At 44.3% G+C, this 14,760-nt stretch overlaps 1 protein-coding gene across 2 annotated transcripts in view; it reads right to left on the bottom strand.

Moving 5' to 3' along the window:
- Positions 1-14,760, bottom strand: part of BCO1 (beta-carotene oxygenase 1) — a 44,493-nt gene that overhangs the window by 15,096 nt on the left and 14,637 nt on the right. For both annotated transcript variants that reach the window (XM_077831309.1, XM_077831308.1), the window contains one exon: positions 3,352-3,480. In XM_077831309.1, coding sequence (XP_077687435.1) covers positions 3,352-3,430 — 79 coding nt within the window. In that variant the 5' untranslated portion in view covers positions 3,431-3,480. The remainder of the gene's footprint in view (positions 1-3,351; positions 3,481-14,760) is intronic.

The raw sequence follows: 14,760 nt of genomic DNA, 5'->3' as shown, positions 1-14,760 counted from the left end.
GAGTTCTAAATTTATGAAAGACAACATGGCTTTTTCCTTTTTAAAAATCCCACTTTACTAAATTTGACCACTTAAGCTTTAAAGGCAGTTTCTTTAAACTCTCAATGATGCTGTCACTAAAACAGTCCCCAAGAAGAATCTGTAATTTCTCTGATGATGATTACAGAGCAGGAAGAGTCCTATTAGGTCATCTAATCCACCCCTAGTCCAGAATAACCCTTTGTTACATTCCTAAAAATCTCCTCTCTAGAGCTGGAATACTTGCAGGCAGCTGTTCATGGGCATGTTTATGATACTCATCACTAACATATTTGAACACCTGTAAACAATGAATTACGCCTCACAGACCCTTGTGAAGTAGGGAAGGATTATTATTCTCATTTTATACACTAGGAACTATCACAGAGAGGTGAAGTGACTTGCCAGTCATCACATAAGTCTGTGGGAGAGTCACACACAGAACCCAGATCCCAGAACTCTTATTTCTGTGCTTTAATCACCAGCCTATGGTTCCTCCATCAGGAGAACAGTATGTATCCCCAGACAATGGGGGAGGGGTGGCGGAAATTGATTTTCTTGGCAAATTTCAGTCTCCAGTATTTGTAAAAAAGACAGCACTCTTCTAGGCCTGAAGGAATGCCTGTATAGAGTAAGCCACTTCAGGCATATGGGCTTGTGTGTCTGAACAAACACAGCTCCCTTTGCTCTATACAGGAATGCCTGTATAGAGTAAGCCACTTCAGGCATATGGGCTTGTGTGTCTGAACAAACACAGCTCCCTTTGCTTTAGATGGTGCAATAAACTGGCAGTTTCAATGTCTGGCCATTTCTGTTTATGGCTGCATTCTTAACAGGCACTGAACTGGGCAGGCAGACAGGAAATGTGTTTCTGGAATCTCTCATCCCAACACAGCAATGGAAAATAAAAAAGAAATGGGGGCAGGGAACCCAATTCTCCTACAAAGCTAGTATATTGTGCAGCAAATAAGCACAATGAAAAACAGCCCCCATTATATTCTAAAGCAGATGAAATAATATTCTATTTCCATATTTTACGGTCAGGTTGAGATTAAAAAGAATATGGACAGAGGAAATATTGCTTCTGATCATTTCCAGCACCTTGCCTGAGGGTAGTAAGTAGGATTTGGACATTCATTTAAGAATTGTTTATATAAGCACATTAAATATACCTGAGACCTGATTTGCAAGCTAAGTGGCACAGTGGCCTAGTTTCACTCTTGGCTGCTGTCTTAACTAGGTTCAAATCCTAAGAAGGGTGTTTAACCCATAATGTAAATAGGCTGTTTGCCCATGTCCAGGAAACCTCTGTACATGATGGTACTATTAGCTGATTCAGTCTGGAATCATGCAGGTACTGGGGCTCTGGAAGGAAGCATAGTAGCAAAGTCTCTATACCTCCTGGATGCGCCATGGCTACCTTCAGCTGTGGTGGAGGCAAAAGCTGCTACGTGCTTCCAAACAGCTGCAGAATGGAAATTGTAAATGGAAATACAACTCCTATTGTGAGCTGCGTTTCTTAATCCTTTACTTTAATGACAGGTTTCAGAGTAGCAGCCGTGTTAGTCTGTTAGTTGCCAACTGTGCCCACATATCTATTCAGGGGACACCATCATAGGGCCTAATCACATCAGCCACACTATCAGAGGCTCGTTCACCTGCACATCTACCAATGTGATATATGCCATCATGTGCCAGCAATGCCCCTCTGCCATGTACATTGGTCAAACTGGACAGTCTCTACGTAAAAGAATAAATGGACACAAATCAGATGTCAAGAATTATAACGTTCATAAACCAGTTGGAGAACACTTCAATCCCTCTGGTCACTCGATTTCTGATCTCAAAGTGACTATCCTTCAACAAAAAAACTTCAAAAACAGACTCCAACAAGAGACTGCTGAATTGGAATTAATTTGCAAATTGGATACAATTAACATAGGCTTGAATAGAGACTGGGTGTGGTTGAGTCATTATACTAAGTAAAACTATTTCCCCTTGTTTATTCCTCTCCCCCACCCCCCCACTGTTCCTCAGACGTTCTTGTTAACTCCTGGAAATGTGCTGGAAATGGCTCACCTTGATTATCACTTCAGAAGGTTTTCTCTCCCCCCCACCCCACAGTCCTGCTGGTAATAGCTCATCTTATGTGTATTTTTTCATGGTCTGTGTGTATATAAATCTCCTCACTGTATTGTCTACTTTATGCATCCGATGAAGTGAGCTGTAGCTCACGAAAGCTTATGCTCAAATAAATTGGTTAGTCTCTAAGGTGCCACAAGTACTCCTTTTCTCTTTACTTTAATGTCTACTCAAAACCATGGTATCTAGATCAGTCAACCAGAAATCCTGGCCTCGAGTGAAATCTTGATCCCACTGAAATCAGTGGGAGATTCGCCATTGGCTTCAGTGGAGCCAGGATTTTACCCCTGGTGTAAATATTCTGTATTGCACAGCTCTACGCTTAGTACCCACAGCACAAGCCTGAGAGAGCCTCAGACGCCCCAGCTCCCATTGAAGTCAACCTCAGGAAGGGTCAAAAGACCTGGCCCTTTAATGGGTACTAACATCCTTGAGGAAAACATAATTGACTTACATTTTAAAAATATTTCAATGAGTTACTATGAGCCAGCTCTTTCTCTGCATTAGGGCAAGTTTGTCTCATGCCACCAGCATAAATCTGACCTAAAGCCAGTTTAGCTGTCCCAGGGAGGGTCACCCCAGTGTAAGGGGGGGATCATCTTGTGCCATTGAGCCACTACAACAGCTCCTAGGCACCCCTTTCCCTGCAGCCAGAGAAGGGCTGTAGCTGGAAGAAAAGGGCATGGCTGGGCATTCCTGCTGCTCAGCAATCCTAAGGTTCTCGAATGGCTTTTTGGGGCCAATGGTAGCTGGTGCAAATTAGAGCAGCCTTTAGAAAGACTGATCCAGCACAGAAGCCCCAGGATCAGGGGAACATGCAAGGCTGACTTTAAGCCACCTTTGCACATTCCCCTTCTGAGGTGAGCACAGCATTTCCACCTCAGAGAAGGAAAGTCACACTGAGAAGGGCAAGACCAGCACCCGTTCTCTCTTTGGCAGCTGTGTCTGTAAGACTGCATTGACTGTCCTTCCCTTCATTTGATGCTTACTAGCTACACAAGCCCTTGTTAGTCTGATGTTTTGCAGGACCCCTAACCAGCCGTATGTCCGACAGGACCTTTAGCTAAGCATCTGAAACAATTCAATATACGAGTATTGTAAGCAGACTCCACCCACATTTATAAAACCTCACACTCCTGTTTAGAGACCAAGACTTGGTTTGGGTGCTCGCGCTATAAGGCTGCAACCTACCATTTTTAAATGTAAAACTGTGCATCAGAGCCAAGCCATCAAACCAATGATTATAGTGGGTTTCCCCCACTGTGTGCATGCCTGGACCATTGCGAAGAAGAATCCCCTGCAGCCAGCTTGGTAGCTCACCTGTAAAGAGAAAGGACACAGTTCACTTCCATTCCAAGTCAAAGGTGACCTTGTGCACTAAAGGACTAATTTCCAAAGGTAAGCAAGTCCATGGGTGATGCAAGTCAGGATTTTACAATTACGTATTTGCTCGTGCCATTTAGGTTTGCCTAACCATGTGGCCCTCATTATACGCAAACCTGAAAACATGAAATTACCTGAACATAGTTTACTAATTATAAGAGATTGATGAGGGAGGAGCATTTTCTTCCTGAACTTTCATTTTAAAATTATCCATCTAATCCCATTTGCTATTCCCAGCAAAAGCCAGGCGTTACCAGATATAAATTATAGGAGTTATTTACAGATCAAATGCTTCAGTGGCCAAGATGCCAATGTAAACTGAAGGCTGGTTGAATTCCAGTAACAATCCCACTAATGAAATTACACAGTGTAATGAAGCGTTGTGATGGCAGCGCTTTAGAACACTAAATGTCAATTCTCAGAGTGTAAATAAAGATTATAAATATTGTATTGATGCTACATAAGTGCTGTCCAGGGTTGAATACAAGATATAGGGATTTGGTGATTTATGACACATGAGGAACAAGAAATCAGCTAAGTTACTACATGTTATTCACAAAAGAAATCTTTGCTAAAAAAGCATTAAGGTTGCCAAGTCAAGCATTCACAAGTTAGGAAATGCCAGAATTAAGCTTGCCTGTTTTTCCTTTGTCATATGCATATGCTATTGTCTTAAATTACTTTATCACATTCTATTTTTTCCCCACAAGACCTCAGCCTCAATCAGTGCACAAAATGGATGGCACTCATTTAATGAAAAGCTCTTCAATATTTTGTGTCTTCCTCATTGTTCAATGGGAGATCCCACTACACTCTGTTCAAACCCTGCTCCAAAGACAGAATTATTAATAGAGCTGATCAAAACACTTTCAATGAAATGTTTCAGAGTAGCAGCCATGTTAGTCTGTATCCTCAAAAAGAACAGGAGTACTTGTGGCACTTTAGAGACGAACAAATTTATTAGAGCCCATGAAAGCTTATGCTCTAATAAATTTGTTCGTTTCTAAGGTGCCACAAATAATCCTGTTCTTCTTTCAATGAAATGTTTGTCAAAATATCTGGGTCCATCAAAGCTGAAACATTTTGCAGGGATGCACTGATTTTGACTAAGTTTTTGATAGGAAGATTTTTGAGGTCCAGGATGGTCTTTCTGGTCACTTCCACCGAGAAGCATTCCTGATCTTTTCTATCCAAACAATGGCTGTTTGAACACAGTTTTGGTTTGTGAAAGTGGTTGAAAGGTTCTGATTTTGTTCCAATGCAGAATGAAAACAAATTGTGAAACCTTGAAGGCTGTCTTGAAACTGAATGGTCATCCTCTAGTCAGCTCTAATTATTCATTGCCTCATAGGCTTTTTTGTGAAATGTATTGCTCTAGTATCTGACTGCTTCATAAACATCAATTAATGTATTTTCACAACACTCCTTTGAGATGAGGAGCTATTATTATCCCTATTTTACTAATGGGAAACTGAGGCACAGAGAGTAAGGTCAAAATGATCCACCAATTTTGGGTGTCCAATTTAAGATACCTATGACCTAATTTTTCAGCATACTTAGTATTATATAGCACTTTATGTTAAAAGCACAGCTCCCACTGACTTCAATTGCAGCTGTGAGTGCTCAGCATTTATTTTTCTTTAGTAGGTATAAACTTTAATTCTTTGTAGGTTAAGTAGGATGTGTTATTAACAGGCTCTAAGGCCACTCTGTCTCTCAGCCTTGATGCAAAGAGGAAAGTGACCCTTCACCTAATTAAGCCATGAACAACTTGTTCCCTAATTTTTTGCTGGTAAAAAGGGCAAAGGGCAGTTGAAAAGGGACCTCTAGGAGTATTTTAAGAAAGGCTAAGTGGGAATATGAGTGGGTGAAAAGCAATGGCAGTCACCACTAGGTCATAAGTCACATATAAGAATGTGTCAAGGCCCTAGTAAATTCAGGGCCATGTGCACTCCCAACTGTTACCCCCACCAGAGGAGCAGAGGGGACTGAGATACTTCCATGAAGCAATCTCCTGCTTATCACATTTTTGGAGTAGCCTACGCTTGTGGTCTAGTCTAACACCGGTTATTAGAAGAGAACTTTCAGTTAAAGGAGGAACTTTCCAAACTGACCAAGAGCCAAGCTTGTCCATCCATGACTGGGAGAGGACCATGTTTCTGGGTTATTAGATTTGTGGTCCCCTGATTAGCTCCAGGGAGGTGCTATAAGGTCGGACAAGTTAAAAATCACCACCATAAGGATCAAGGTAGATGTGGAGAATGGTATGTTCCTCCTACTCCACCACAATGTCAGCAAGGGCTGATGCCTTTGCTTTCTGTAGGCTAGCTCTAACGAGGAGGAGACTAAGACCACCACTGGTTATGCCAGCTTGACTAGCACAGAGAAAGCCCACCGGTCAGCATGAGATACCAACCAGAGATATCATCTGTTCCCCTGACCTGCAGCTCTGTGCTGATGCTCTGAAGGCCACGAAAGCTGAAGAGCAAATCTTTTTCTTTTTATTAAGAAACTTTCTTCTTCCCCCCCCCCACCCTATTTTGTTATTGGCAGGTGTCTCCATGCAATATTTCTGATTTTTCTCTAACCCTTTTAAAGGGTGTACGGTGTGCACATGTAAGCAAAAGCGTAAGTAACAGTATATGCCATGAATCATTTCCCAACCAACATGCTAAGTGAGTCCTCCCTTAAACCATTTTGTTACCTGGTTTGTGTCTGTATGCACCACTCTGCACTAAGAGGGGAATGGAGAGTTGCAGATCTTTGATGTATCAAAAAGTGAGGAAAGAGTCTGGAACTGTTCAAAAAGCAGATCCACATGGCCTGAGCCAGGGTTTAAATTAATGAAAGGGGAGGTGAGGGACCAGCCAGCTCCCTTCATCCTAAACTAGCCCCTGAGTGCTTAGAGACTCTAAAGGGGATGGATATATGTTCCCCCCTCCTATTCAGCTGGGGCCAGCCCAATTGCCGAGGTCTCATGAAGTTTCCCACCAGATTGAGGAGGCACATCAAGGACGGAGAAGGAAACACCACCTTCTTAAGCTTCCAGCATTTAGTATTTGAAATAATTGACCTGTTGTCTTAATTTTATGATTTGATTACTGGCAGTGTTCATTTGCTACTATAATCAATTGGTGATTCCATTCCATATCATTGTTAAGGTGCTTCATTCCAACTGTGACCTTGATGTGATAATTTGTATTGTGTGGTCTTACTTAGTTTAGTAAAAGTTTAAATAATTACCCATAGTGAGAAGTTAATTGACTAAGTTTGCTTGTTTATTAATTTGAAGAAGGGTTGTGTGTGTTTTCCTCCCCGAACAACCGAAAGGGCAAAAGTAATTTTGTAGAGTATTTCAAGGCTATTTGGCTCTGTTTCCAAATAAATATTTATCTTCCTTACAAATTAAAAACTGCATCATAATGCATATTCACAAGGGGTCCAAATTAAGGTTGTAAACAAACCGAAAATACAGCTATTCTACCATGTGACATCATGAGGGATGCAACGGTCATCATGAGGGATGGAACCTTTAGAGCCACCACTCAGACCTCGGCCACTTCAAAAGTAACTGATAATACAAGTAGATTGGTATCCTCTGTGGACCAGCACTAGAGGAGGATGAGACAAACACTTTCACAATGTGTTTCACAGATATTTGCTAAAAGCAGAGGAATGGTAAGACTCAGGAATCATGAGTTCCATTCCAGGCTCTGGAGGAGTGTGTTATTTAATAGGCACAGACCTCTGCCTGTTCTCCCCAAATGTGACTCCTTCTGCCATACCCCTGCCAGCCTGTCCTGTCTCCAGTCCTCTCTCTTCTGCACATCTGTATCATCACCCCTGTCCCATTCTCCACTTCCAGTCAGCACTTATCAGGCTTCTTGTTTCAACTCCAGGCTCTTTGCCCAGCAAGTCTTAGTCTCACCCCTCTGGAATCCCTGTCCCCCAGCCTTCCCCCCATCCCAACTCCCAGTTCCAGTCTCTTTAACCAGACATTCCCAGTCCCCATCCCAGTCCTCGCTCCTCAATTAATCTCTCTCTTCCCTACCTTGGCCTCCAGTCACTCCCCACATTCTCCATCCCCACTTGCTCCTACTCATCCTCCTGGGATCTTTGTCCAATGTCAGTGAGACCTCCCCAAGCTCCTTGTCCTAATCTCTTTGTCTAGCCTGTCCCAGTTCTCCTTTGCCCCAGGTCCTTTTCCAATCTGTTTCCCCACCCCTCTGACCTCTTTCCTCCTGCCCCACTCGTTCTCAGTTCCCATCTCTGTTCCAGACAGTCCCCGTCTTCCCCGCACTTATTTACTTTCAGCCCCTTCCCCGATTCCAGTCCCTCTCTCCTTCCCCGACCCGTTCAAGTCCCCCATGGTCTCCTTCCAATCTCTGCCTCAGTGCCAATCTCCTTGCTCAGCTAGTCCCAATCTTTCCCTGCCCCACCTTGACTCCCACCACCAACCAGCCTCCATGCCCTTTGTCCCAGTCTATTCTCCTCTCCCAGGTCTGGCTCTTGTACTCACTACGTTTGAATCATGCAATTTTCTCTTCCATGCTGCCTCAGCCCAGCAGGAGGCATTGACTCTCCTGGGCTCTCAAACACCCTACTTTCAATTCCAGGGCTTGGATCTGGAGCTGGCACAGCACTCAGCAGCCCAGAGCTGCAACCTCAGGGACAATCCTGCTCAGCCCAAACTGGAACCTGCTCAGAACAGATGGAATCTTCAGGGAATCTGAATGCTAAAATCCAAGTCTCTACCGAGCATGTGTGGACTCAGATGTTTTCAAAGACTTATAACTTGGCCAAATTTGCGTGGATTTTCACAGGGATAGCAAAAGGCACATCCCTGACACAAAGGCCAAACCCCTGTCAAAGTTCAAGTCCTTGCTCCAAAGCATGGAGACAGGGAGCAGGACAGGCCTAATACAGTTTTAAAAAAAAAAATCACCAAAATTTTTGAAAATACGCAGAACGTCTTGTCCAACCAGCCTTGTTCTCAAAACTGGCTGAACAATTCTGGCTGACATTTTTCAAAACACATTCAGCCTGAGGCAGACACCCGGCATGGAAAATTTCAGTCCAAATGGGTAAAGTCTGGCAAAGTTCTAAGCAACTGAAAACAAGCTAGTATAATGGAAAGAGTCAGGCAACCTTAATAAAAGGCGATTTTAACAGGCCCGCCTTTAATACATTCCAAGAACATTTATTTAACTAATACTGGATACACATTACTACTATTTATATTATAATCAGTCCAGTCATGGACCAGGATCCCATTGTGCTAGGCACAGTACAAACATACACACCTTCCTATGGTATTAGGTTTGAAATTCTGTGCAGAGGGAGAATAAATGGATGAAGATAACAGATGCACATTTGACTGTTCTAACAAGAGCTACAGAAAAGTCTAGACTCTCTGACAGCATAAAAACTCTTGTTACATGTGCAAACACAAGAGCCAGATAAGAAATCATCGCTGAAGTATGAGGGGGTATATGTTATTATTCTAGTCTTCTCATGTACTTTCCTTTAGTCTGTAAGAGTTAGCCATATGAAGAAAGTGGCTCTCTTTAGTATTGCCACTAGAGGGCTGAGAGTAGATAAATAATGTATGTTTAATATATTCCAAGGGTTTTTCAGATTGCAAAAGCTTTATTTCTTGTTACATGTATAACAGAATTGCAGGGGGAAAAACCACAAAAATTCACTAACTCTCTCTCTCCCTTTCCACCTCAATCCCCCCAAAAAGGATTCGTACCTGGAAGGGGGGGGGGGGGGGGAACAACCCTATAATCTAAACACCTTCCCTGCTCCATAAGATGCGTTCGTGCAGAGTTTCCCCAAGGCACGGGACTAGGCAGACACAGATAATGTATCAGTTAAATTAAGTAGGTCTCTAACAACACATGGTGGAATTGCTTTCAGCCTTCATTAAGTGGGGCTCAGCTGGAAGACATTGTTACTGTATGTACACAATACTGTATACAATAGAAGAGTTACTCTGCACACAGTGAAAGAGACTATTTCTAACACTGATCTTGTATGTATTTTCATTCTCTTAGCGAAAACAGCTAGAATCCTAATTAAAATATTTCATCATCACTCCCATAACCGCAATGGTTGTTGGGGCACCCTATGAGCAATTAACCAATTGTCTCCTTCCCTGACAATTGTGTGTCAGTGCTTGAGTCTCTGAAGTCCATTCCTGTCCACTCTTTTATGTTGTCATTCCATCTCTTCTTCTGTCAATCTCTTCTTCGCTTCTCCTGTACTATCCCTTGGAGGATGATCTTGCATAGGCCAGAGTATCTTGTTACATAGCCATGCCACTTCAGCTTGCGCTTCTTTACAGTCATCAGGAGGTCTTCGTATGACCTACTGCATTGGGTGATGATGTTGTGGACCTCTTCATTAGGGAGGTGGTAGAAGTAGGAGATTCCCAGGATCTTACGGAAGTATCTCATCTCTACTACCTGTATTTTCTGTTCAAATTCTGCCATAAGGATTGTGGAAATATAACATTGTATAAGTATAGCATTGTATAAGGGGACGTGCTGGATACATTGTACATGAGAGGGCATGCCAAAACATGTCTAAGCACGTCTAAGAAGCAGGCATCAGAATGGAAGGTGTGAAGGGCAATTAGTTACGTTTACTGGAAGCTGTTAAAGGAGATTGTTAAGGGTGGCAGGTAATTGAAGATACGTGACTGGTCTCAGGGGTCTCGAAGGGTGGTGACTAAATTCTTTTTTCTTCTTTTGTCTGTAACTTCTCTGTAACTTGTTCTCCAAAAACTGTATAAATTAAGAGACACAAGCCCCACTCAGGGGGCTCACTTCTAAATGTATTAGCAGAGCAGCTTTGCTAATAAAACAGAATGGTCTGATAAATTGTGAGTCTGAGTCAAACTTTGACAATGTGGAGGTCCCACCGAGATGGCAAGCGGCTTCACTGAGGCTGTGTGATCCCTGACTGCCTTGCAGGATGATCGTGGCAGCCGGCACCTGGACGCTTAGTCCAAGCGATCCTCCACAAGACAGAAAGGTACACAGCGTAGCGCAGTCTACGCCATTGAACTTGTTGGTTCCCACTCTGTTCGGGTAGGGGTCCTTGGATCCAGCTTCTGGAATCAGACGTCTCAGGTAATTATTATTTTTGTGCTTTAACCGGTTTGAGGACTGTCTTGTCTTTGTGTCTATCCGTCTTCCCCGTGGTGTATGTGTGAATCTGGGAGCCATCTCTGTCCGGAGACTGGCTGACCAAAGGATCCCCCTCCCCATGGTCTGAATAAGTGGAATCTGCACAGCTGCAGCCTCACCACGCCTTTGGTATAACCCCTGGTGTGAAAGCAAGGGCAGTTGAGGCAGTAGCCTGTGGGCTCCTTTCTGTGTGTTGCACCGGGTACCGCTCTGCTGAGCCCGAATTTCCTTCTTGTGTGAGTGCTGTGTGAAGTCCTCCTGGATGGGTAATCAGAAGTCTAAGATAAAACAGTTCCCTAAGGGAACTCCAGCTTATTTTATGTATTTTAGGAGGGGTCCGGACTCTTGTAGGTTTCTTGAAAAATGGTCCAAATTAGCTCTAGAGAACCCCAAATTACAGTGGCCACTGTTAGGTTCTTGGGACAAGGATCAAGTGGATGCTTTAAAAAGCAAACTCGTCCTCCCAAAAATCAAATTGGAGAGAGGAGAAGTAGACTGCTTCATGCAGTGGTGGGAAGAGGCAAATTGTAGATGGACTGAGTCAAAACTCACCTCTCTTAAATTCTATCAAAAAACTAACAGTTCAATTGGACGCAGTCTCTCCCACCACTAGTCCGAGCGCTCCCCTTTGCCCAGTCCTGTGCAATGATCCGGATCAAACCCGACCCCCACCATACTCCTGCGCAAATAAGAAATCAGAAAAGGAAAAATCTTCAGTGGACTACAGATAATGAAAGTGAAGAAGATACCCTCATTGGCCTCGCAGCTCTGCAAAATATTATGAAGAAGGAAAGGAGTACTTGTGGCACCTTAGAGACTAACCAATTTATTTGAGCATGAGCTTTCGTGAGCTACAGCTCACTTCATCTGATGATGAAGTGAGCTGTAGCTCACGAAAGCTCATGCTCAAATAAATTGGTTAGTCTCTAAGGTGCCACAAGTACTCCTTTTCTTTTTGCAAAGACAGACTAACACGGCTGTTACTCTGAAACCTGTCATTATGAAGAAGAAATCCAAAGCAGACTGCAAAGATTCTCTTGATGTCTCTTCTTGGAAAAGAGAACCTGATGGGAGGTTAATGAGAGACTCTAATCAAACAGTTGTGGCACCCTTACGAGCTCTTAAGATGGGAGAAAGTGAGTCCATATGGGATTATAAGCCCTGGACTTGTACGGACCTTTTATCTATAGATAAAAGTTTTCCCAAACCACAGGAAAACTCTGTCAAATTTGCTGAGGAGTTTCTGTTAATCTGTGAAACCTATGAACCCTCTGAGCCAGATCTCCTCCAACTGTGTAAATTGTTAGCTCCTACCAGTTATTATGAAAAATGGTTGGCTGCCACAGACTGGCCAGCTGAGGCACGCCACTCAACCATAAAAAGTACTGGCCCAGATTCGGCATACAGAGACCGGTGTATGGCTCTTTGGAAGCGCCTGCATCAAGCCATTCCCAAAGTGTGGTCTCCTAAAACAAACTGGACAGCAATACGTTGCTGTAAGCAAGGGCAAGGAGAAAACCCAGGCGACTATAGGTCCCGGCTAACTGATATTTTCCTACAACATTCAGGAGTACAAGAGCCCGATGTAAATGGGCAGGGGGCCTTGGCACATGCATTTGTTGATGGTCTTCTCCCTGCCACAGGCAGCATGTTAAAATGAATAAGTGTGGGATGGGAGACTGAAACCATGGACAAATTGCTGGCAGCAGCAGAGCATTGCCACCTCACTTTAAAAGAAAAGGAGGAACAGTCCTCCCAAAAGTTAATGGCTCTGCAGATACAGCATTATTCAGGACTAAGCAGACCACACGGGGACAGGGACGGGGTTGCGGAAGGCTGGATTAACTGGGGTTTGTAACTACTGTAAACAGCCTGGACACTGGAAAAAAGAGTGTCCAAGATGACCTAATAATTGTATGGGAAATCAAGTGAACCCCCCTGCTGGTTCCTCTAGCTGATCCCCAACCCTATTTTTCACCCCAACAATGACGGGATGCTGGGGAACCTCACAAAGTTTTAGCTCCCTTATTACCTCTGTCCCCTACTGGAGAATGTGTCCTGACTGTAAATGATCTCTCTCTCTCCCTTTCCTTGTTGATACTGGAGCTTCTCTTTCTACAGTCCGCACCACTGACTTGCCTGAGGTTCCCCAATCTGGAAAATCTGTGTCTGCTGTTGGCATTACAGGGATCCCTACCTCTTTTCCCCTCTCAAAACCTTTGTCTGTTGAGGTCGGTCCCCTCTCTGAGGAGCATGCATTCCTCCTCTCTGATTCCACCCCTGCAAACCTTCTGGGACGGGACTTGCTATGCAAACTTGGCTGTTCTATTTACTGCTCACCTCTCCTCTGCTCGCCTCACTAGGTATGAACTTTTGCTGCTTTCAGCCTCACATATCACTATTAAGCGCTGCTCCTGGTTAAACCCTGCTACCCTCCTTCCTTTACCTAGTGATGGTGAACCCCATGACTGCCTTGCAACTGTCTCCACTATCACTGTCCCACGCCCCGACCTTTCAGATGTACCTCTCCCTAACTCTGACCTGGTATTATTCACTCATGGGTCCTGTTATAGATATGACCAAGGCCACCTTCTTGCAGGGTACGCTGTGGTCTCTCTCTCTGAGACCATAGAAGCTGCGCCCTTACCCTCTGTGACCTCTGCCCAGGTGGCTGAACTGATTGCTCAAACCCGTGCCTGCTTTCTAGCTGAGGGGCTCTCTGCTACTATTTTTACTGATTCTCGGTATGCCTTTGGGGTTGTGCATGACTTTGGCACCCACTGGCAGGCTCGAGGTTTTCTTACTTCTACTGGTACCCCTATCAAGAATGGCCCCTACATTGCCGCCCTCCTGTATGCAGTTTTACTACCGTCTGCCTTGGCAATTGTTAAGTGTACTGGCCACTCAGCGGCAGACACCGAGGTGGCAAAAGGTAATGCACTTGCTGATGCTACTGCAAAACATGCCGCCACTATAAAACCTTCACCAGAAGCGTTTCTTGGTCCCCTCTCCATCTCTGTAATGCCACCATCCCTGTCTCATCTCGCTCAGCTCCAGGATTCTGCCCCAGAAACAGAGAAAGACTCCTGGAGTGCTTTGGGTTGCTCTTTGCATTCTGATTCCCTTTGGTGATCGCCCACCGGTACCTTTGTAGCCCCCCTCTCACTCTACCCGTCTCTAGCTGCCCTACTACATGGTGTTTCGCATGTCGGCAAGGAGGGGATGGTCTCTGCTATGAGTAAGGTGGGGTGGTGGGCTCCCCATTTCAGCTCCTTTGCAACCCGCCACTGTGCCGCTTGTGTTACTTGTCAAAGCCACAATGTAGGCAAATCTGTAAAAGTAACACAAGGGTTCTGGGGTTTGCCTCAAGCACCTTTCCTACACTGGCAACGTGATTTTGTACAAATGCCAAAGTGTCAGAAATATGAATTCATTTTAGTTATAAGAAATCTGTTTTCGGGTTGGATTGAAGCCTTTCCCTGTCGCAAAGCTGATTCATTGTCTATTGCAAAATGTCTGTTAAACCACATTATCCCTACCAAGGGAATTCCTGCCACTTTGTCTAGTGACAGGGGAATACATTTTACTGGAAAAATAGTTCAACATCTAAACCAGGTATTACATGTCACCCACGTGTTGCACTGCCCTTACTTGGGGGCTGCATCCACAGAGTGCAGGGGCAGTTGAAAGGCAAAATGGTGTGCTTAAAAATAAGCTGGCAAAAATCTGTAGTTCCACAGGGTTAAACTGGCCAGCTGCTTTATCACTGGCCGTTATGGAAATTCGGTCATCCCCATCCCAGAGACACAAATTGAGTCCATTTGAAATCATCATGGGATGCCCTATGCGAACAATGGCTACTATTACCCCAGCCCCAGACCTAAACCTAACTCACAGTACTGCAAAGGGTTAATGCAAGCTGTGAGCTCCTTCCATTCGCAGGTGCGAGCAGCTTGGCCGACGGAACCCACCTCTGCTGCCTGTCACACTCTTGAGCCTGGTGATTGGGTCTACCTGCGGC

The sequence above is a fragment of the Eretmochelys imbricata genome, chromosome 12 (genome assembly GCF_965152235.1).
Source record: "Eretmochelys imbricata isolate rEreImb1 chromosome 12, rEreImb1.hap1, whole genome shotgun sequence".
Taxonomy (NCBI): domain Eukaryota; kingdom Metazoa; phylum Chordata; order Testudines; family Cheloniidae; genus Eretmochelys; species Eretmochelys imbricata.
The sequence above is the reverse complement of the archived record's forward strand: the minus strand, read 5'-3'. Positions and strand labels throughout refer to the sequence as shown.